Below are 23,598 nucleotides of genomic sequence, written 5' to 3'. Positions count from 1 at the left end.
AATGGCAGCTTTCCTTCACTAAAGGACATTAGTGAACCAAAAATGTTTGTACGACAGCCAATGATAGTTTCACGGGCCAGCCAGAAAATTTCAGCCATGATTTGCCTTTAACATATCCACGTTGGCTGTCATTTATAACCCAGATTCTCCCAAATGCGAATTAATTTTGGCTTGGTCACTGGCCTCTCGAAGTTTCTCCACTGAGGCTGACTGGTCTGACATATAGGTTAGTAACCCAATGGGCCCGATTTTACCATTTGGAGTCGAAGGGCCGGATCCGGGCGTAATACAGATCCGAGCCTGGAATCCTCTTTGCAGCGCGCTCATACGCCTTTTGCCGGCTCCAGTCCGATCTGCGCTGTGGGCGGAGCTTAGCGCTGCCGGAACGATCGGAGCTCTGAACTGCACATGCGCAGTTCGAAAAAAATCTGAAGCAGCGCGCCCGGGTGTGAAAGAAAAAAGCAGAGAGAGCGGCTCTCTGACACAGACCATCTTTGGGGGGTGGGGGGGTGGGAGGGAGGAGAGGGGGTGTGACCGATCATCCCCTGGGGGGGGGGCTGCTGCCACTCTGCGGCCCACCGGTGGGGAGGGAGAGGGCAGGGGATTCCACTGCCACTCTGCGGCCGATCCCTCCTCCCCACCGGAGGAATGAATCCCTCCTCTCCAGAGTGGCCGCATACTTCAAACACCACGACTGTCATTATTCACCTCAGTGTTCCCCGCGTGCAACTCTACAGCGTTCTGCATGCGAATGCATTTAAATCGTCGGGCCGCCCGATTCGGGTGCGGACTGGATCCGCGCCCAAATCGGGTGTCGGTAAAGTCGCGATTTGCTCGGATTCGAGTGCAGATCGCGTTTAAGGCCCGACGCCCGAATTTACCGCGATTTCGCACCCAAAAATGGGCGCAAATTGTTGGTAAAATCGGGCCCAATATTTGCCTTCGTTATACTTTGGGTTTTTATTTCAACATTCATTTATAAAAAAAAGTTCCTTTGGAAAGAGGAATTATGGTGTAAAATGAAAGTTAATTATACTATTCTAATTAGGAGCTTGCCATTGCTCTCAGTTGAAGTTGAGATTTGATAGAAATATTGAGAAAAACCTGACCATATTCTAATTTTATCATGCACTTTGGCTTTCACTGATAGCTAGAACAAACAAGAGGTGTAACTCTACAGGTCGTTAGCAGTAGTTTTTAGGGAACATTAAAACTGACAAAGCCCCAGGGCCTAATGACATCTATCCTCGACTGCTCGGGGAGACGAGAGATGAAATTGCTGGGCCTCTGACGGAAATCTTTGTCGCTTCTTTGGACACGGGTGAGGTCCCTGAGGATTGGAGGATAGCGAATGTGGTCCCGTTGTTTAAGAAGGGTAGCAGGGATAACCCAGGAAATTATAGGCCGGTGAGCTTGACGTCCGTGGTAGGGAAGTTGTTGGAGAGGATTCTTAGAGACAGGATGTATGTGCATTTAGAACGGAACAATCTCATTAGTGACAGACAGCATGGTTTTGTAAGAGGGAGGTCGTGCCTTACACATTTGGTGGAGTTTTTTGAGGAAGTGACAAAAACGGTTGATGAAGGAAGGGCCGTGGATGTCGTCTATATGGATTTCAGTAAGGCATTTGACAAAGTCCCACATGGCAGGTTGGTTAAGAAGGTTAAGGCTCATGGGATACAAGGAGAAGTGGCTAGATGGGTGGAGAACTGGCTTGGCCATAGGAGACAGAGGGTAGTGGTTGAAGGGTCTTTTTCCGGCTGGAGGTCTGTGACCAGTGGTGTTCCGCAGGGCTCTGTACTGGGGCCTCTGTTATTTGTGATATATATAAATGATTTGGAAGAATGTGTAACTGGTGTAATCAGCAAGTTTGCGGATGACACGAAGATGGCTGGACTTGCAGATAGCGAAGAGCATTGTCGGGCAATACAGCAGGATATAGATAGGCTGGAAAATTGGGCGGAGAGGTGGCAGATGGAGTTTAATCCAGATAAATGCGAAGTGATGCATTTTGGAAAAAATAATGTAGGGAGGAGTTATACAATAAATGGCAGAGTCATCAGGAGTATAGAAACACAGAGGGACCTAGGTGTGCAAGTCCACAAATCCTTGAAGATGGCAACACAGGTGGAGAAGGTGGTGAAGAAGGCATATGGTATGCTTGCCTTTATAGGACGGGGTATAGAGTATAAAAGCTGGAGTCTGATGATGCAGCTGTATAGAACGCCGGTTAGGCCACATTTGGAGTACTGCGTCCAGTTCTGGTCGCCGCACTACCAGAAGGACGTGGAGGCGTTAGAGAGAGTGCAGAGAAGGTTTACCAGGATGTTGCCTGGTATGGAGGGTCTTAGCAATGAGGAGAGATTGGGTAAACTGGGGTTGTTCTCCCTGGAAAGACGGAGAATGAGGGGAGATCTAATAGAGGTGTACAAGATTATGAAGGGGATAGATAGGGTGAACGGTGGGAAGCTTTTTCCCAGATCAGAAGTGACGTTCACGAGGGGTCACGGGCTCAAGGTGAGAGGGGCGAAGTATAACTCAGATATTAGAGGGATGTTTTTTACACAGAGGGTGGTGGGGGCCTGGAATGCGTTGCCAAGTAGGGTGGTGGAGGCAGGCACGCTGACATCGTTTAAGACTTACCTGGATATTCACATGAGCAGCCTGGGAATGGAGGGATACAAACGATTGGTCTAGTTGGACCAAGGAGCGGCACAGGCTTGAAGGGCCGAAGGGCCTGTTTCCTGTGCTGTACTGTTCTTTGTTCTTAATCTGCTTAGCCCAGCAAATCTGCAAGTGTCAATAAAGAGGTCCAACCTTTGACTCAAACATATGTTTCCAGTACCACTTCCAATGAAACCTTTGTAGGCCTCTAACTTGTTTTAATCATTTCAAAAGAGCAAATGTATTGTAGTAACTCTGGCCAGTGAGAATGCCGGCTCAGTTGGCATCTGGACAATTGCAGGCCATTTTCTTCTTTAAGAAATTACTTGATGGAAACTTTTCAGGGGAATGAATCTTGCCATTGATTTTTACTCAGTTGTGGAACACCACTAATGGACAAGAAGCTGGAAGGGGATGAAGTGAGATGACTGACTTTTTAAATTTGATTCTTGACATGTCAGAAGTTGCAGCGAGACATAGATAGAATGCAAGACTGGGCGGAGAAGTGGCAGATGGACTTCAACCCGGATAAGTGTGTAGTGATCCATTTTGGCAGATCCAATGGGATGAAGCAGCAGTATAATATGAAGGGTACCATTCTTAGCAGTGTAGAGGATCAGAAGGACCTTGGGGTCCGGGTCCATAGGACTCTTAAATCGGCCTCGCAGGTGGAGGATGCGGTCAAGAAGGCGTACGGCGTACTAGCCTTCATTAATCGAGGGATTGAGTTTAGGAGTCGGGAGATAATGCTGCAGCTTTATAGGACCCTGGTTAGACCCCACTTGGAGTACTGCGCGCAGTTCTGGTCACCTCATTACAGGAAAGATGTTGAAGCCATTGAAAGGGTACAGAGGAGATTTACAAGGATGTTGCCTGGATTGGGGGGCATGCCTTATGAGGATAGGTTGAGGGAGCTTGGTCTCTTCTCCCTGGAGAGACGAAGGATGAGAGGTGACCTGATAGAGGTTTACAAGATGTTGAGAGGTCTGGATAGGGTAGACTCTCAGAGGCTATTTCCAAGGGCTGAAATGGTTGCTACGAGAGGACACAGGTTTAAGGTGCTGGGGGGTAGGTACAGAGGAGATGTCAGGGGTAAGTTTTTCACTCAGAGGGTGGTGGGTGAGTGGAATCGGCTGACGTCGGTGGTGGTGGAGGCAAACTCGTTGGGGTCTTTTAAGAGACTTCTGGATGAGTACATGGGATTTAATGGGATTGAGGGCTATAGATAGGCCTAGAGGTAGGGATATGATCAGCGCAACTTGTGGGCCGAAGGGCCTGTTTGTGCTGTGGCTTTCTATGTTCTATGTTCTATGAACAACACTGGTTCATATAGAACAATAGAAATTACAGCTCAGAAACAGGCCTTTTGGCCCTTCTTATCTGTGAACCATGTCACTGAGGTCCTGTGAAGATGATGATAGGATTTCTTGTAATTATTGTTAACAACAGAATGGCTTTCTAAAACAGTCTGGTGGGCATTAAAAGTCAACAATGTGGGACTCGAGTTGGTTTAAGTCAGAGCAAGTAGAGCAGTTGTCCTTCCCCGAAAGATATTAGTGAGCCAAAAACAGAAAATGCTGGAAAATCTCAGCAGGTCTGACAGCATCTGTGGAGAGGGTATAGAGCCAATGTTTCAAGTCAGGATGACCCTTCATCAGAGTTGGTGAACCAGTTGCTTGTTTTTGACCAGTGCATTGTAAAAGATTGAGGGAGAGAAATTAATTCACCAGGATAGTGCCACAATGGGGCTAACAGCCACCCAGCAGGAAGCAGACAATGCTGCCATTATGGCTGTGAGGACCACCATGACCTTCACATTCTTCAGCAGTTCTTTCAGGCAGGAGCAGGTGACAATGCCAACACATCATAGGTCACCGTGCATCAATGTATCAGGGCAAGGTGCACCCTACAGAAACAAAGCATGTGGCTTTGCCAGGCTAGCGATTCTAAAATTAGCAGGGAGCCATCGACTGCACACATGTGACTCTCCAAGCCCCACCTATTATCAGGGAGATGGACTGTAACCACAAGGGTACGACTTCCTGAAAATACAGTAGGTACGCGAGCATGCACAGCGCATTATTTTGGTGAATGCAAGTTACCCTGGCAGCAGCTACGATGCTTTCATGTTGCGACAGTCAGCTGTACCCACCATCTGTGAGATGCTATGATGAACCAGAAGTCTACGGGAACAGTGCCAGAAGACTGGAGGATAGCAAATATTGTCCCCTTGTTCAAGAAGGGGAGTAGGGACAACCCTGGTCATTATAGACCGGTGAGCCTTACTTCTGTTGTGGGCAAAGTATTGGAAAGGATTATAAGAGATAGGATTTATAATCACCTAGAAAGGAATAATTTGATTAGGGATAGTCAGCACGGTTTTGTGAAGGGTAGGTCGTGCCTCACAAACCTTATTGAGTTCTTTGAGAAGGTGACCAAAGAGGTGGATGAGGGTAAAGCGGTTGATGTGGTGTATATGGATTTCAGCAAAGCGTTTGATAAGGTTCCCCATGGTAAGCTTTTGCAGAAAATACGGACACATGGGATTGAGGGTGATTTAGTGGTTTGGATCAGGAATTGGCTAGCTGTAAGAAAACAAAGGGTGGTGGTTGATGGGAAATATTCATCCTGGAGTTCAGTTACTAGTGGTGTACTGCAAGGATCTGTTTTGGGGCCACTGCTGTTTGTCATTTTTATTAATGACTTGGATGAGGGCGTAGAAGAATGGATTAGTAAATTTGCGGATGACACTAAAGTCGGTGGAGTTGTAGACAGTGCGGAGGGAAGTGGCAGGTTACAGAGGGACATAGATAAGCTGCAGAGCTGGGCTGAGAGGTGGCAAATGGAGTTTAATGCGGAAAAATGTGAGGTGATTCACTTTGGAAGGAGTAACAGGAATACAGAGTACTGGGCTAATGGTAAGATACTTGGTAGTGTGGATGAACAGAGGGATCTGGGTGTCCATGTGCATAGATCCCTGAAAGTTGGCACCCAGGTTGATAGGGTTGTTAAGAAGGCGTACGGTGTATTATATATTGGTAGAGGGATTGAGTTTCAGAGCCAGGAGGTCACGCTGCAACTGTACAAAGCTCTGGGGCGGCCGCATTTGGAGTATTGCGTACAGTTCTGGTCGCCGTATTATAGGAAAGATGTGGAAGTGTTGGAAAGGGTGCAGAGGAGATTTACCAGGATGTTGCCTGGTATGGTGGGAAAATCGTATGAGGAAAGGCTGAGGAGCTTGAGGTTGTTTTCGTTAGAGAGAAGAAGGTTAAGAGGTGACTTAATAGAGGCATACAAGATGATCAGAGGATTAGATAGGGTGGATAGTGAGAGCCTTTTTCCTCGGATGGTGTTGGCTAGCACGAGGGGACATAGCTTTAAATTGAGGGGTGAGAAATATAGGACAGATGTTAGAGGTAGGTTCTTTACTCAGAGAGTAGTAAGGGTGTGGAATGCCCTGCCTGCAGCAGTGGTGGACTCGTCAATGTTGAGAGCGTTCAAGTGGTTATTGGATAAACATATGGATGATATTGGAATAGTGTAGATTAGAGGGGCTTTAGATTGGTACCACTGGTCGGCCCAACATCGAGGGCTGAAGGGCCTGTACTGCGCTGTAATGTTCTATGTTCTATGTTCTAAGGAGATGATTTGCTAACAAGGGTACCCATTCTCTATCTGTTTCACAACTCCCTTCCCCACTCGAATATTCCTAGACAGCTTATGCATAATGAGAGCCCTGTTACTATCAGGAATGTTATGGAGTAAACCAAGGGCTTTCAAATAATGGTGCTGCTGCCTGGGCCATTCAGGGAAAACTTCCAGTACACACCAATACGTATCTCCAAATTTGTGGTCGAGGGCTATTTATAGATATTTAGAGCTTTATTTTACTTAATCTCAGTATGGCTCCTGAGGTCTCACTATTGTGGATACTCAGTGAGATGGCACGAATGATGTAAGTGCAAAGGGTGGGTGAGAGTCTTGGGTTGGCATGAGTTGGTACTAAGTTGACATAGGGACCATGGGGATGGGTGGAATACATGAGTTGGTATGGATGAGGAGTGGCATGGGGGGGCTGGTGAGGGATGTGAGGACCTAATATTGAATAATACAACTGGGATAAAATGCCAGAGAACTAATTAGTCCACCTCAACTATTGGCAGTGCCTGTGACCATCTTCGACCTGCATCCAGGGATGATGGACTTGGCTGCATCCTGCAACCCCAGCCCGAGCAAATACCAGGCCTCAAAGCTATTTGGGGCACTTTTCTTGAGGCGGGTGCGCCAAGCCTGAACATTTTCAGACTCGAACAATTGCCCTCGGAAGCAAAAAATCCAACTGTACCCATTACCCTGGCTCAATAACAAGTTGATTGTTAATGAGCAGTTGCTCAGCCTAGCTAGAGGGATTTGGATCAGTAAAACATTGCAGCATTATGTTATGTTAAATCAATTTTCTATCAAGTAAAATGGGGTGGCGTGCTTACAAAAGCAAACTGGACTATGTTGAGGTGTGGATTTGGAGTTTTTTCTGGGTTTGTGGTCATGTTACTCAGAATTTTACCCTAATTCCGAAATGCCTTTGCTGGGAGTACAACGTCCAATTATACGGCATTTTGCTCCAAGCCATCCTTTGTCTGCATCAGCATAACTTCATGAGTTAGGTTGGACTGACACCAGAACATGAATCATGCAGCAGTTTTTCATAATGGATTCTGTAAAGCAATGTGTGGAAACTGTGCTATGTCTTGAGTGCATAGCATAACTGTGCTATGTCTTGAGTGAGCTTTCCTATTTACCACTTGATTAATAGTCTGTTGAGACCATATGCAACTCAAATTTGCCCGAGCTATTTAAACTATTGGTTTTTTTTTATTAGTGGGTGCTTTCCTTCGTGAGTTCTATTACATAAACACATGGATCTGATGTCAGTGGCCTGGGTAACATGGCCATTCCTGCTAGCGATCTCTTCTACTCCTGATGAACTTGTTTCTGCTCTCAGCTAGTAACCATATCCAGGACAGGAGTGGAAATCCTAGCTATGTCCTTAAGCTCAACCCGAGCAAATAGCAGGCCCTAAATGCTATTTTCTTGCATTCTGAATCCCTGTGTAGCCAGCTTTATCTCCTGTGCAGTTTGGTTAACTTGCATTAAAGCAAATGCTGCACATATTCTCCTCCTATTATTGAACTGACCTTGTGAGTCATAACATGCTGATGTGGAAACCAACATTTTATTGTTGGTTTGGCATTGCAATCTTTCACTTAATAAAATCCATGTGTGTTTTATTTCTGTATCTTTGATCTGTGGTGTACATGCAACAGATTCAGAACTTAAGAACTAGGAGCAGGAGTAGGCCATTTGGCCCCTCGAGCCTGCTCCGCCATTCAATAAGATCATGGCTGATCTTTTCGTGGACTCAACTCCATTTACCCACCCGCTCACCTTAACCCTTAATTCCTTTACTGTTCAAACATTTATCTATCCTTGCCTTAAAAACATTCAATGAGATAGCCTCAACTGCTTCACTGGGCAGGGAATTCCACAGATTCACAACCCTTTGTGTGAACTCTCCTAAATCTGCTCTTCCTTATTTTGAGGCCATGCCCCCTAGTTCTAGTTTCTAGTTAATCTTTTAGCCCAACAAACAGTTCTGCACTCCTTCCTTTTACGATAATGGGAGTTGGTTAACTCAGTTGGCTGGATGGCTGGTTCATGATGTGAAGCAAAGCCAAGAGCACGGGTTCAATGCCCGGACCAGCTGAGGTTATTCATGAAGGCCTTGCCTTCTCAACCTTGCCCCTTGCCTGAGGAGTGGTGATCATCAGGTTAAATCACCACCAATCAAAGGGGAGAGCAGCCTCTGGTCATCTGGGACTATGGTGACTTTACCATTACTTCCACCAAATAAATACAGTGCCTCTAAATGTCATAATTCCAGGGGGAGTCTGACAAAACCTGCCAAAGGCAGGGACCTTGGAATTCCTGTCTGCCCTATGATAAGGAGGCAGAGTAATGAAAAGGACTGCCTTTGCTGGAAGATCTTGCTTCCCTGGTTCAGTCGGGACCCAGTGTATTACAGGAGGTTGGTGTTTTGATTATAATAAGGTGTGCTGACCTCTGGTCTTGTGCGAATGATTCTTACCGAGGGGCTCCTCTGAAAGCAATTGCACAGAGCTGAGTGGGAATGTTCAATAGGATCTTTGGTGGTTCCTTGTTGGAGGAACCATTGAATTTCTCAGCTGTAAGGGCAGATGGGTGCTGAAGGCGTCCCTATAGTAACATGGGAGTTAATTTGCTCTATGTAAATTAAATGAACTCCAACTGTCCCCACAACCTCCTGAACGTTGGAAGGCACGCACATTCAAGGTGGTTACGTTGGAACTGTTCCATATCAACTTCAGGATCACTGTCAACATAGGTCCCTCCCTCATTTAGTACACATTCAGTATGGTGATCAGTGAAGTTCATGTTCCTAGATAGCAAGTAGGAAGAAGGCATAGAACTGTAATGCCAGGTTTCCATCCAATTATGCTGCCTGGAATTCCACGCAAAATTGTAACTGGACATAAATGTTCCTCTCCATCTACAATTAGGGCCATCGAGGCTGCTCCGCCATTTAATATGATCACAGCTGCCCTTCAATCTCAACGCCGCATTCTCACACTCTCCCCATATCCCTTGACGCCTTTAGAGTCTAGAAATCTATTTATTTTCATAAATATACTCAGTGATTTGGCCACCTCGGCCTTCTGTGATAGAGAATCCCACAGGTTCATCACCCTCTGAATGAAGCGGTTTCCCCTCATCTCAGCCCTAAATGGCCTACCCTGTATCTTAAGACTGTGACCCATTGTTCTAGACCCCCCAGCCAGAGGAAACAACATCCCTGCATTCAGTCTGTCCAGTCCTGTGGTGTGAAGGCTTGTGGATGACCTTCTTATCCCATCACCAATTGAGGCCTTTAAGTGGGCAATTAATGCCCAGTTAAAATGCAGATCCCACTGCCACTGGTGTTCATCCAGTGGTGGAAGAGGTCTCATTCTACCTCTGTGGGTAGCCCAATACTTTATGGTATTTTCAGACCTTATCTGCCTCCACTTCCAGCATCAATGGGATCCAAATGAGGGGTGTTGTGAAGGAAAAGTAGGGAGGAGGTGGCAGCCTCCTCACTCCGCTTCATTCAGAGGGTGATGAACCTGTGGGATTCTCTATCACAGAAGGCCGAGGTGGCCGAGATGGGTTTGGGGCTGGCATGTTTGCTTGCTGGCTTTCAAGGGTTCCCTCATTCAAAGGCACTCACTGCATGTTCCAGAACCCAGAAATGGGAAGGGGGGCTGGGGCAGCACTAAGTGCCTCCCTCCCACCTTTGCTGCCACCTCCTCCCTACTTTTCCTTCACAACCCCCCTCATTTGGATCCCATTGATGCTGGAAGTGGAGGCAGATAAGGTCTGAAAATACCATAAAGTATTTTAATTTCCCAAGTCCATTTCCAGCATGGTTGTTTGGCCGAGATGGGTTTGGGGCTGGCAGGTCTGTCTCCCCCCACAAGGTGGGTAACCAACTTGGCCTTGTTAAGAGTACCTTTAGATGGACAGATTTTCTAGTCAGCCTGCAGTTTCCCAGTGCGACAGAGGCCAGATCAACTGCTTGGAGGTGGGCACCGAGCAGTTGTCCAAACAGGTCTGCAGGCTCTCATTGCCTGCCTGGGTGTTTCAAAGGCAACTTTGGTGGTCTGGCCACTTTAACCATTTTTTAAAATTAATTTTTTAAAAAGAGGCTGAGAGGGCAACTTTTTGTTGAAGTGCTCTGGCTACTGAGGTTCTGTGAATGTTTAGTAATATAGAATTGTAGAATCCCTGCCATGCAAAAGGAGGCTAATTGGCCCATCAAATGTGCACTGGTTCCAACAGGGCAGCTTCCCGGGCCCAACCCTCACCCTCTATTTATAACCCTACATATTTACCCTGCTAATACTCGTAACCTACACATCTTGGGGCAGTAAGGGGCAGTTTATCAATCCAACTAACCTGCACATTCTTTGGATAGTGGGAGGAAACCAAAACACCTGGAGGAAACCCACGTACACACAGGGAGAACGTGCAAACTCCACACAGTGACCCAAGGCCGGAATCGAACCCGGGTTCCTGGCACTCTGAGGCAGCAATGCTAACCACCAGCAAAATAGTAATATTACATCAATCTTCACTGGTGCTGCCTAAGCCATTTTTTTTGTTGGCATTTTCTGTTTGTATTTCAGATTTTGCTTTGGATTTTTCAAAGAACATATTGCTTGAGTAATTAAGTATTTTTTTCACCAAGCTTCTTGTTGTGCAGGTTCTTTAAATGAAAGGAACCAGTTTGTAACAATTATTATACTATGCAGTAACGTATAAATCACTTACATAGATGTGTTAAAAATTACCTTTGCCTGTTTACTATTCTTGTTTTTCAAGCTTCTTGGGGATATTTTAGATGTTCTAGAAATTAACTTCATACACTTGCTGGTCTCTAAGCCAGTTCATTAGCCAAATGGGACGAATTCAGATGTAGCTCATTACATTTTTGTTTCTTAAATAAATAAACAAACAATGAACACTGTTTATTGGTATCTGATCTGAAACTTTATTTTATCCTTTTCCCAAAGGAAAAACCAAAAGTTAGTCAAGTTGCTAAGGCTGAAGGTTCTAAACCAATGAGCTCAACTAGTAAGGTAAGTTTATTTACATTATAACAACTGTGTTGTTAAAAAAAATGGCGAAGTATTCACATATGACTATCTGTGTTCAAATTACTTTTGATCCCATTCCACAGATTGGGAGGGGCATTATTCAGCTGTAGATATGTTAAGAAAGGTTAATGATGCATATGCATTTTTATTAGCTTTGAACAGATAAGCATAGAAAGGATTCAGGTTTCATTGAGGCTTGGGCAATATTGAACTTTGTTTCTCCTTGCAGTTGTATGAATGGTATAATTTGAAGTGTCTCCCATTAGCAGCAGCTGTAATTAAAATGGGTAACTCTTTTTCAAAGGAGCCAGTAGCTGCCTTTCCTGAAACAGAATTTGTGGTTACGTGAGGCTTTTCCACAATGGTGGGAACTTGCTGGATAGAGAAAGGTTTGGAGAATTAGCCCTGTAATAATTTGGCTTTGACCTAGATTCTTCCTTAGTGAGGTTCCATACCTCAAACTATTCAGATATCATGGTGTCACCAAAAACACCACAAACAAAAATAATGGTTTGGATTTTCTGATTGACAGATTGGTAAAAATTAGGCTCATAGTTTCTAGCCCAAGAGAAATGGTTTGAGGACAGTAGGGACTTTATGTTGCTGAGCAATCTGGGCTTTTGGTTGTTTATATTTTTGGACCCAGGAGAATTGACGTTGAAATTTGACCCTGGATATTAAACAGATGAAGTAGAGATCGTGATACGTATGTGATTTATTGCAGGTACAAGGCTGAGGGCAGTAGATAAGATATTTAAAGAGGAAAATATCCTGGAGTTTAATTTTGCTTGTTACAGTTAAGCGTCATATGCTTTATATTTAATAAAAGTCAACAAATTATACAAAGATGATTGCATTTTGAAATTGGCATTTAAAGAAGTTCAAATCAAACTAAGCTTGTAGCATAGTCATTTACTTTCAAAATATGCTTTAAAATTGGGTTTATTTAAATTCCTATAATGGAATATTCATTTTGAATGTTGTAATGAAGTTAACCCAGTTACTTTTCAGTCTACAATAAAAGCAAACTACTGCAGATGCTGGAAATCTGAAATAAAAACAGAAAATGCTGGAAAAGTTCAGCAGGTCTGGCAGCATCTTTGGAGAGAGAAACACAGTTAACCTTTCGAGTCAGTACATGGACTCAATGTATTAATTGTTTCTCTCTCCACAGATGCTGTCAGACCTGCTGATCTTTTCCAGCATTTTCTGCTTTCATATTTGTACTTTTTGGTCTTGTTGCTTGCTGCTAAAGTAAAAAACGTTTATTTATTAGTCACAAGCAGGCTTACATTAACACTGCAATGGTTATCCTTGTGTGCCAATGATAAGTTATATAATTGTAACTCCTGTCTGACCTGTACCATTCCATCACAGTCTGGTTGCTAGGTGGATGAGTTCAGTGTTATTGTGCATGTTGGTCACTCCCTTGCACCTGACTTTTACATTTCCTGTTTGCTTGCTTGTCAACTCATGAGATTTATGTGTGGGTGTGTCCTGTTGAAGGATTAAGAGCTGAACCTCACAACAGTGTTTATATTTTTAATTTACTTTCTTTCACTTTTCTCCTGAAGAAAATAGTTGTTGTTAGGATGTAGGTTTTCCAGAATATGAACAAGTATCTGTTCTTCATACATGAGGCTTGATAGTGAAGGTCAGGGTACTGGTATCTATCAGAGACATCACAATAAAGTCTGTCCCTACCTCTTGTGATGTCTGAGATTTTTTTCCTTCACTGCTCAGACAGTAAAATGGTTGAATAAATCACTAAACCTATTATAAAACCTGCCTTCCGCTGATTTCAGTACACATGTTTTTTCAGAGGTCACTGGTTATTGTCAATTGCAATAATTCCATTCCACATAAATTTGGATAGAATTTTCCTGCTCTGACACAGGCAAAGTCTGAGGCGGGACAGAAAAATTTGGAAAGCTTTTGACTTTTAATGCCAAAAGAGAAAATGCTGGAAAATCTCGGCAGGTCTGGCAGCATCTGTAAGGAGAGAAAAGAGCTGACGTTTCGAATCCAGATGACCCTTTGTCAAAGTCATGTCTTGGCTTTGACAAAGGGTCGTCTGGACTCGAAACATCAGCTCTTTTCTCTCCTTACAGATGCTGCCAGACCTGCCGAGATTTTCCAGCATTTTCTCTTTAGGTTTCAGATTCCAACATCCGCAGTAATTTGCTTTTATTTTTGACTTTTAATGGTTTTCCAATTGTTCCTGTCCTGCCTGTGTTGCTGCCTGTTGGCAGGGCCCCATTTCCTCCTCTTTCTGGCCACATAGAAAGAAGGAGGGAAATTCATCAGGAAAGTCACCAACTGATACTTGCCAGAGTATTCATGGCATCTGTTTCTGTCAGTTCAGTTCAAGAAAATAGCAATTATGGTACTGTTGGCATCATAACACATTGACTTCTATTGAGGTGCCAACCCGGTGATGTTACAGCACAGGACCACATTGCTAAACAGTGGCAGCAGCATACTGTAAATAGACTTAAGCAATCCTACAACCAATCGATCAGATTGAAATTCTGTAAGCCTACCATATCCAGTCATGAATGGTGGACAATTAACAACAAGCTTGAGAAGGAGAAGCCACAAACAGCCCCATCCTCAATGATAGGGGAGCCCAGTATGTCGGTTCAAAAGACAAGGCTGAAACATTTGAAACACGTTTAGCCAGAAGTGTCCAGTGGATGATCCATTTTGTTCTCTTCCTGAGGTCCCACCATCACAGATACCAGTCCTCAGTCAATTCACTTCACTCCAATTAATATCAAGAAATGGATAAAATGCTCAAAATACAGAAAAGGTGATGGATCCTGACAACATCAAAGCTATAGTACTGACGACTTGTGCTCCAGAACTAGCCGTACCCCTATCCAAACTGTTTCAGTACAGCTACAACACAGGCACCTACCAAACTAAGTGAAAAATTGCTCAGGTACGTCCTGGCCACAAAAAAAGGGACAAATCAGTTCGGCCAATCAGTTGAAACTCATTCAAAAGCAAAGTGATAGAAGATGTTTTGGACAGTGCTATCAAGTGGCATTTATGCAACAATAACCTGCTCACTGACCCTCAGTTTGGGTTCTTCCACGGCCACTCTGCAGGCAGGAAGACCTGGATAACATTGAGTTTTGGACTGATATGTGGCAAGTAACTTTCATACAAATGCCAGACACTGATCATTTCCAATGAGAGAGAGTCTAGCCGCTTCCCCTTGATATTCAATGACATTACCATCCTCAAATTTGCTGCCATCAAAATCCTGATGCCACAATTAAGCAGAAACGTAACTGGACCAACCATATCAATATTATGGCTATAAGAGCAGGTCAGAGACTGGGAATTCTGTGGTGAGTAACTCAACTCCTGACTCCCCAAAGCCTGTCCACCATCTAAAGACACAAGTGATAAGTGGGTGGAATACTCTCCCCTGTCCTCATTGAGACAGCTCCAACAACACTCAAGAAGCTTGGGTGGAATTTTCCATTCACGCCTGCCCCAAAACCCAAAATTCCCACCTGAAGTCAATGGACTTTTCAATGGTTAATTTGATAGTTTGGAGCCCTATCTCTGTTACATTTTGGAATTCGCCACAAAGATAGAGGAATTCAAGCAGAGAGTGGTGGGAGTGTGGAATGAGCTGCCGGATAAAGTGGTAAATGCGGGGTCACTTTTAACATTTAAGAAAAACTTGGACGGGTTCATGGATGAGAGGGGTGTGGAGGGATATGGTCCAAGTGCAGGTCAGTGGGACTAGGCATAAAATGGTTCGGCACAGACAAGATGGGCCAAAAGGCCTGTTTCTGAGCTGTAATTTTCTATGGTTCTATGGTTCTATGGCTCCCCGTGGACAGCTTGGCAACAATGACATCAGCTAAGGCTGTGAGCTGCAGAGAGCATGATTTTTAAAAAATCTCTTAAAGGTATACTCATGTCACAGAACATTAATGGCCTAAATGGTCGTACCCCGAAGGTAACCCGGAAAACACCTCGGAAGGCCCATGCACTTCTATATGCGAATTGCCCTGCAATTTCAACCCTGTATCTGGAACCCTCCGAAACTCAAACCTTAAATCTGGAAACTTTGGATGGTTCCAAATCACTTAGAAAAGTTACCCAAGAAAAGTTAGAAAGATTAAAAGCAGTTATAACTCCTGGGTAACTGTACTACTGAACGCTGGTTCACCACTGGACTCCACAACTATTCCCCCTCCATGCCCCCTCAAACACCTGAAGCCATGGCATGGTTTCCCCGATGTTCCTACACTACAAGGGAAGCACTCCAGGAGCAGGTACGTTCTACATTTCTCAGGAGACTGGATTGGAAGTCAAATGAGAAATGTGGGACTCCAGTGTAAGGTAAATAAATACGATTGGAGTGACAATCTGACGGTGATTGCCACTCTTTCGAAAATTCCGGCCTATATATTTTATAACATTTTTTTAGGAGAAGGGACTGATCATTTTAAATCTAATTTACAAAGGGGCCTAGTTGTTGAATTGGGGTATAATCCACATCCAGTATGTTTAACAGAAATAGTATTCCCTTTCTAGCTGCTTAATGGATGAATGCAAGAGATGTAGTTGTTAATATTTTTCTAATTGCTAATCTCAGCTAAACAATGTCTTGATTTTAAAATCTCCATCTGTGTTTAGAAATTGCTCCATAGCCTCACCTTCATCTGGAATCTTTTCTGGCCTTGCAACTCTTAGGAGGTATTTCTGCTGCTCTAATTCTGGTACCTCGAGCATCCCCGATTATAAGTGCTCCACCATTGGTGGCCGTGCTGTCGGTTGTCTGAATCCTTAGCTCTGGAATTTGCTCCATATACCTCTCTCTCACTCCACCCCTCTTTCTTTAAGACGCTCCTTAAAACCTATGGATAGAATTTTCCCGTCCCGCCCGCCCCGGGAATCGTAGCAGGCGGGACAGGACCGTACAAAGTTCCATTGACCTTGGGCAGGATCTTTTGGTCTTGGGGTGAGTGCGGCCAGGAAGTCCCGCCACATGTCTCTAACTCAGCATTTGGCCATCTGTTCAAATACCATGTGTTTTACTTTATAACACCTCAGTGAAGCGCCCTGGAGCATTTTGTTACTTTAAAGTCACCATATAAATACCATGATGTTGTTGCAGTTGTAATCTCAGTCCTGAATAATTATCAGTCCATTGAATATGGAAGTCTATTAGCTTCTGAACTTGTTTAGTTGGAGACCAGGGTCTGGGAAGACTGATCTTCAGCCTTTTTAACTAAAGAATCACGCAATTCAACCAAAGAGTTTTTAAATGAATGGAAACTACTGTATCGTTTACTGCGAGTGTTTTTCTGTTACTTGCAATATAACTATTTGGTAGCTTATAGCCTAAAGCATGGCCTGTTAGAATGTTTGTATTATGTGGCTAAGATTAGACTTGGGTGCATTTGAGAGTGAGGACTGGCTTTACATTTCTCATAGCCTCATGGATGTGAACCACAAAACCCACTTGGGGAGGAGTTTTCTTGGAAATGGGTGGAACAAGAGGAGGTGAAGCAGCACAGGAAGTGTGTACTCACTCCTCTGAGAAGGGTGCGGCAACTGTGAGCTACTGGGGCTCAGAATATTCAGAAAGTATTTGGATTCCGGAAAAGGAGGGCAGTAGCTATGCCACTAAGGAAATGGAAGTTAATGCTGCAGATCGGGTTGGAACCAGAAGTCAATGTTTTGAAACAGTAAAGTGGATTTGTGTTATAATGTAAGGTTTCTACATTGTGCCTCAGAGTTTGTAACTAATCATCCTGAAAAGAATCCGTTATTTTCAAGTTTAGAGGTGAGTAGGATTCTTGTACACTTTAATACTCGAGTTCAATATCTAGGCATTCGCCTTCAGCAAGCGGCTGCTTTTATTACTGTTTTTTTAAAGTTTGAATGCCATGAAATGGCTAATTAACTGTTCGTTCTGGACGTTGAATCTCTTATTATAGTTACCAAGGCACTGAAGTTCTTGTCAATAATTTTAGTGAAAAGATTGGCATGCGCTCAAAACAGAAAATCTTAATTAGTATTCACAGCACCTTGTTCATCAAAGTAAACAGCAGGAGGAATTTCACCCACTTTGCTGTAGATATTTGTTATGGTGAATTGGGCGTGGAATGCATTGGAAATGGTTTTTCATTGTTCAGGCATGTTGGCGAAACACTTCATTTATAATGTGAGCAGATTGCGGTTCACATTTCCAGTGTGCAGTTCTGTGGGGCTAAAATTAAAGTTCACTGCAGGAAAATGCTCTGCCATCATTGTTCAGATGAGTTGCAGGGAAGAGCGTAATTTGGTTTTGATCTAGATATCTCCTGAGCAAGGATACATTTGTATGATTATTTTGATAGAAGCCCTTCAAAATACCAAGATAAGTGCTTGAATAGAAAATATTTGCAGGGCGATGGGGAAAGGGGCAGGGGAGTGTGACTAGCTGAAACGCTCTTGCAGAAAGCCAGCAGGAGACTTTGGGCTGAATGGCCTCTGTGCTTTAATGGTTCCTTGATTCTTTGACAAGTTTTTCCATTGAAAATAAAGTGTCTTTGATTAGAATCCAGAGGCAGGTGGAAGACTTGACACAGAATTTCTTGTTCTGTCAGCAAGCTACCAGCTCGCATTCAAGGACTGGAATGTATTGGTTACATGGCAACTTCTCAAGCAGCTTTATCTGAATGTAAATATAGAAACAAATTATCGCGGACTCTGGAATCTGAAGCAAAAACAGAAAATGCTAGAAAATCTCATCAGTCTGTCAGACTTGCTGTGATTTTCCAGCATTTTCTGTGTCTATATGAATGCATTCTTGCTCAGTTGTCTAGGGCTAAACCAATTTTATCCCCTTACTTGCAGCCTATCTTAAGAATGATGGCACAGAACAAAACTATTGCCTGAGCTCTTTTCTGCTGATGCTTTGGTTCCTAATGTGCAATCCATGTCAGCCTTTCATCGTCTAGGCTTCACTATCCCAAAGTTTCAGTAACTTGCTGTATGTGCTTCATTCAGCAGCTGGATTGATGTTCCTTCCGTTCCCTTTGGCAACTCAGCCCAGACTTATCTAACCTGTTTCTTTGTGCTCCCTTTAGCAGCTGGCACTGCTCCACCCAGCAGTCTTTCCCAACCCATTTCCTTGGTTGCACCCAGGATAGTCCCGGTTCCACCCTGTGTCCTTCCCATTCTATTGGGTCTTCACTTCAGCTGCTGCTGTGTTTTGACTGTTCTTGTTCAGTATATTTGTGATCTTGTGAGTCGATGCAGTTCAGCGTTATTGCCAACTAGCATGTTAGGGGATTTAAATCCAGCAATATCAACCAGCCCAGTCTCTTTACTCACCTTGATTGATCCACCCAATCCGAGTACTTTTTGGGCCACTTGCATGATAACAGTTGATACTTCCTGCTTGGTTTGGCTGGCTACCCTGAATGTTTCCTGTTAGCCAGCCCAACCACAAGCGCCTGTCTGCTCACTAGCTGGCTCAGCCCACCTTGCCTCATAGTTTCAAGCACACTTACCTCTCAAACTAACCCACCAGCTTACCCCAACCTCGTCTGTCTACCTTCAGGCTTCTTGGTACATATAATGATCGATCATTGGCCCCCTTGCTTGCAAGTCCCCCAAAGAGATGTCTAACTCCCTTGGCCAACACTAGTCCTTGCAGTAAATGCTGCCAGGCTACAAGCTTCTCCCTGTTCCAGGTAAGGGCCTCAATAAACCTAAGGGGAAGTGGACTGCCCAATGCTTCCACTGCTCCCTCTAAAATGGGAGATAGATTGAGGTGGTTGGTAGGCAGCATGTAGGCTATGCTGTGCATTTTCTGAGTCCGACCTGCCTTCACACCAGTGGGTGGGGGACCATAAAGTTTTGCCTGGGATCTATGGAGCCACTCCAACTTTCTCATGGTGGCATCTCAACAATCCTAATCATTCGTTGGAGGTCACGGCATCATGGCCCGGTGGTTAGTCACTGCTGCCTCACAAAACCAGGGACCCGGGTTCAATTCCGGCTAAAGGCCATTGTCTGTGGGGCGTTTGCATGTTCGCCCTGTAGCTGCTTGGGTTTCCTTTGGGTGCTCCGGCTTCCTCCCACAGTCCCATGATGTGCAGTATATGTGGACTGGCCATGCTAAATTGTCCCTCTTTGTCCCAAGATGTTGAGGTTAGGGGGATTGGCAGGGTAAATGCATGGGGTTATGGGGTTAGGGTGGGGGGTGGGCCTGGGTAAGATGCTCTGAGAGTCAATGCAGACTCGATGAGCCAAATGGACACCTTCTGCGCTCCAGAGATTCTATGATTCTATGAGATTGTTGTGTTCTTGTGACAACCTGCCAAGTGTTTTTCAGCACAGCCAGGATGGCAGCAAGCTGACCTTGCTTGAAAACAGTATGAATTTCCACTGCAGCACCCAGACATCAGGAGGCTTCTGCCATAGAAACAGAAACATTGACCATCAGACACTATATCGTGGCCATATCCTCAGTGTGCTGTTGGAGTCGCCCAGTACTCTATGATGGAAAGGATGAGCTTCAAGATCTACACATTGCTCAGAGCGAACGCTGGTTCTGGTCTCTTCAAGATTTCAAACATACTTTCTGACTAGCCTACAAATGCATTAACCGTTTCATTGTGCACTCTCATCAGCCTTTCTCTGTAGCCTCCCCTATGGAAGTCCTCATCTGAGTTACAGAGGCAGAATGTGTAGATGACCTCGTTCTCAATCACAGTGGCATTTGCGCTACTCTTGCCCATGTCCTGATTGTAGCCCATTCATGCCCAGTGCCTCACCCACATAGATCATGCCTCTGAGTTATCCTCTTTAACACACTGTCAATACCTGAGCTGGTAGCTGTAAGTGTGAGAGTAAGTGACTTTGTTTCTTCTTTATCACTGTCTTCCTGCTGTTGCAGCTCTTCGTGCTTACAACCTGCCAGATCAGGTTGCAGTTCTTTTGTCCCTGACTCCCATCCCTGTAAAATAAGAAAGCACCGGGATAGGATTGTGGAGGCTGGTGGAGATGGGGAAGTAAGTGGTGCACATTTACACCATCTACACCTCTGAAATACAAAGAAAATGTGAGATGAGGGGGATGTGAGGAAGAGGATTATGAGAATATCATCATCTTTTTCTGCCTGAGCCCCCCTCTGTGGGGTTACGGGCATATAGTCGCGCCAGTCAGTGAGTTTCTGCTGCCTCTAGTTGTGAACCACCTTGTCCTGCAAGAAAGATGGAAGTGTCATTGAATGCTATACAATATGGGTGATGTGGTTCTTGAGTTTAAATAGCTGGCAATGTACAAACTGTAAGATGTGAAGCTTCCAGCAGTGCTAAGTTTGTGAACGTGAAGTGAAAGCTGTGAATGCCAGATATGAGTCCTCACTGACAGCGATTGTTGATAGATGGATTGGTGGATAGGAGGATTGAGCAGTGTGTGAAGCTTATGGGGTCTTTGGTAGACAAGGCATTTGAAGATCCATTCACTGACTGTGACCACATGTAAGCCCGCTGAACATTTTGACGCACAGCACCTAGGTCCTCGAGGCCCAACTCTTGACATTGACCATCATGGCTACTTGGTTGACACTGCATTCTGAGTATTTGTCTTGGAGGGCCGCTGTGCCATAACATACAGAGGGATCTGGGCGTGCAGATCCACAGTTCCCTAAAAATGGCGACACAAGTGGCCAAGGTGATTAAAAAAGCATATGGCATGCTTGCCTTCATAAAAACATAGAAACATAGAAAATAGTAATAGATAGCAATCTGCCCCAACAGTTTTCTGTGGTAGAGAATTCCACAGGTTCACAACTCTCCAAGTGAAGAAGTTCTTCTTCATCTCAGTCCTGAATGGCTTACCCCTTATTCTTCGACTGTGACCCCCTAGTTCTGCACTTCCCCAACATCGGGAGCATTCTTCCCGCATCTAGCCTGTCCAGTCCCATCAGGATTTTATATGTTTCTATGAGATCCCATCTCATTCTTCTAAATTCCAGTGAGTACAAGCAGCGGCATTGAGTACAAGAGTTGGGAAAGCATGTTGCAGCTATATAAAACTTTGCTAAGGCCACATTTGGAGTATTGTGTGCAGTTCTGGTCACCACACTACCAAAAGGACATGGAGGCTTTGGAGAGAGTGCAAAGAAGGTTCACCAGGATGTTGCCTGGTCTCGAGTGTGTTGGCTATGAAGAGAGGTTGAATAAACTAGGATTGTTTTCACTGGAAAGACAGAGGCTGAGAGGAAACCTGATAGAGGTCTACAAAATTATGAGAGGCATTGACAGGGTGGATAGTCACAGGCTTTTTCCCAGGGAGGAAGTGTCAATCAAGAGGGCACAAGTTCAAGGTAAGAGGGAGAAATTTTAAGGGAGATGTGCAGGGAAGTTTTTCACAGAGTGTGATGGGTGCCTGGAACGCGTTGCCAGAGGAGGTGGTGGAAGCAGGCGCATTAGCCACATTTAAGAGGAATCTGGATAAGTACATGAATAGGGAGGGAATAGAGGGATACAGATAGAGGGACATTCATTTGAAAACACTTCTCTAAACATGCAATGAGCAGATTCTTTAGGCAGGAAGGGTAGTTACTTAAACAGGTTGGTGGTGGACTGGAACCCTGCCACCTTCCCACCCCCACCAGAATTGAGTTCTGGGCAGGAAGGCCCCACGGTTGACCTTCCTGTCCCTGCGGCCCACTGAGGTCCTTAAGTGACCAACCATTTGACAATTACATAAGGGTCTCATCCCACCACTGCTAGTATTAACCAGCTGCAGTGCGACTTGCACAGCAGCTAAAACCGTGCGGCCATCTTATCACCTCCAGTGTTGGGGGGGATGGGGGGTTGTGATGAAGTCCCTCGTTTGAGGCACTGAATACTTGATTGAGTGACTGGACATTAGGAAGGAGTGGTCCTTTGAGAGCCAACCCCTGGCCCTTGCTGCTGACTCCCTTGCATTTTTCACTCTGCAATACCATTCCTCCCACCTCCACCCCCCCCTCTCTCCCCCCCCCCCCCCCCCCCCCCCACCCCCACCCCCACCCGCCCCCGTCCAGCACTCCGCTACCACCACCATCTCGCCACATCACTTACCTGTAAACCTAGGTTGCTCCGTGATCCTGCTGCTTTGGTATCTGTCCTTCCAGAGCAACCACAGCCTCCCCAGTGGCGCTGCTGAGCAAAAGAACTGTAAGAAGTCTCACAACACCAGGTTAAAGTCCAACAGGTTTATTTGGTAGCAAACGCCACTAGCTTTCGGAACGCTGCTCCTTCGTCAGGTGGAGTGGGAGATCTCTGTTGGACTTTAGCCTGGTGTTGTAAGACTTCTTACTGTGTTTACCCCTGTCCAACGCCGGCATCTCCACATCATGTCCACAGCAAAAGAACTGCCAGCCTCTGGCTGCCAGCTCTCAGCACTAAGACGTCTGCCCTTGGAGGCTTTTGGAGTCTTGATTCCAGGGAGAAGGCCCATCACTAGCCTCTCCACGTCTTGTTTTGCTTTGAATTGGCAAGCCTTCCTGAAAAGAGGCTGCATGGGTCTCTTCCCACCTCTCCAATCAACAAGGAGACACCCGACTTCTCAACAAAATTCAACCCAATCTGTCTTGACAATTTTTTACCTGTTTCCTCATTACATTTTCTCCTCTTTGCGAGAAAAAACGTTGCATAAAATAGTCTGGTGTGCTTGACCAAAGAACCTGTCCTCTTTTCTACTCGACAGTTTGCAATAAAGACCTCCCATGACACACTAGCTCTGTGCAGGTGTCCTTGTGACATTCGTGCTTCATGAAATGTTACCACCAGAGTCTATAGTGAGTAACAATGATGAAGAGATTCCTGATCATCCATGCTGCATGTTTCCCATATCATTTTTGCATATTCTTCTGCACCCCGCCACAAAAAAAGCAAGGAAAACCATTGTGGCAGGTCAGTATTGCAAAACCTGCCCAACCATAGGCAGAAGCTGCTGCTATCATGATATTATCCTGAGGCATGTCCTTTGTTGTAGAAGAATGTTTTTCTTCTCCATTTCTTTTCATGGCATCTTTGTGTCTTGCCAATTCTTTGTGTATGAAATTGGCATTTCTCCCGTCATATTTAATGAAAAATGATTGATGATTTGCACTAAAAAAAGTCTTTAAACTTAAAGTACGTTTTATCTTATTTACCCTGGGGTGAATTCAACTAGCTATCCC

At 44.8% G+C, this 23,598-nt stretch overlaps 1 protein-coding gene across 21 annotated transcripts in view; it reads left to right on the top strand.

The window, feature by feature from the left end:
* cast (calpastatin) overlaps positions 1–23,598 on the top strand; it is a 196,354-nt gene that overhangs the window by 71,212 nt on the left and 101,544 nt on the right. For 17 of the 21 annotated variants that reach the window (XM_078214745.1, XM_078214739.1, XM_078214740.1 and 14 more), the window contains one exon: positions 11,313–11,378. In XM_078214745.1, coding sequence (XP_078070871.1) covers positions 11,313–11,378 — 66 coding nt within the window. Of the gene's footprint in view, positions 1–11,312; positions 11,379–16,961; positions 17,215–23,598 lie in introns of those variants that run through there. The other 4 variants (XM_078214750.1, XM_078214749.1, XM_078214748.1 and 1 more) reach the window with 3 other exon arrangements.

Source organism: Mustelus asterias, chromosome 6 (assembly GCF_964213995.1).
Source record: "Mustelus asterias chromosome 6, sMusAst1.hap1.1, whole genome shotgun sequence".
NCBI classification, from domain to species: domain Eukaryota; kingdom Metazoa; phylum Chordata; class Chondrichthyes; order Carcharhiniformes; family Triakidae; genus Mustelus; species Mustelus asterias.
The sequence above is the reverse complement of the archived record's forward strand: the minus strand, read 5'-3'. Positions and strand labels throughout refer to the sequence as shown.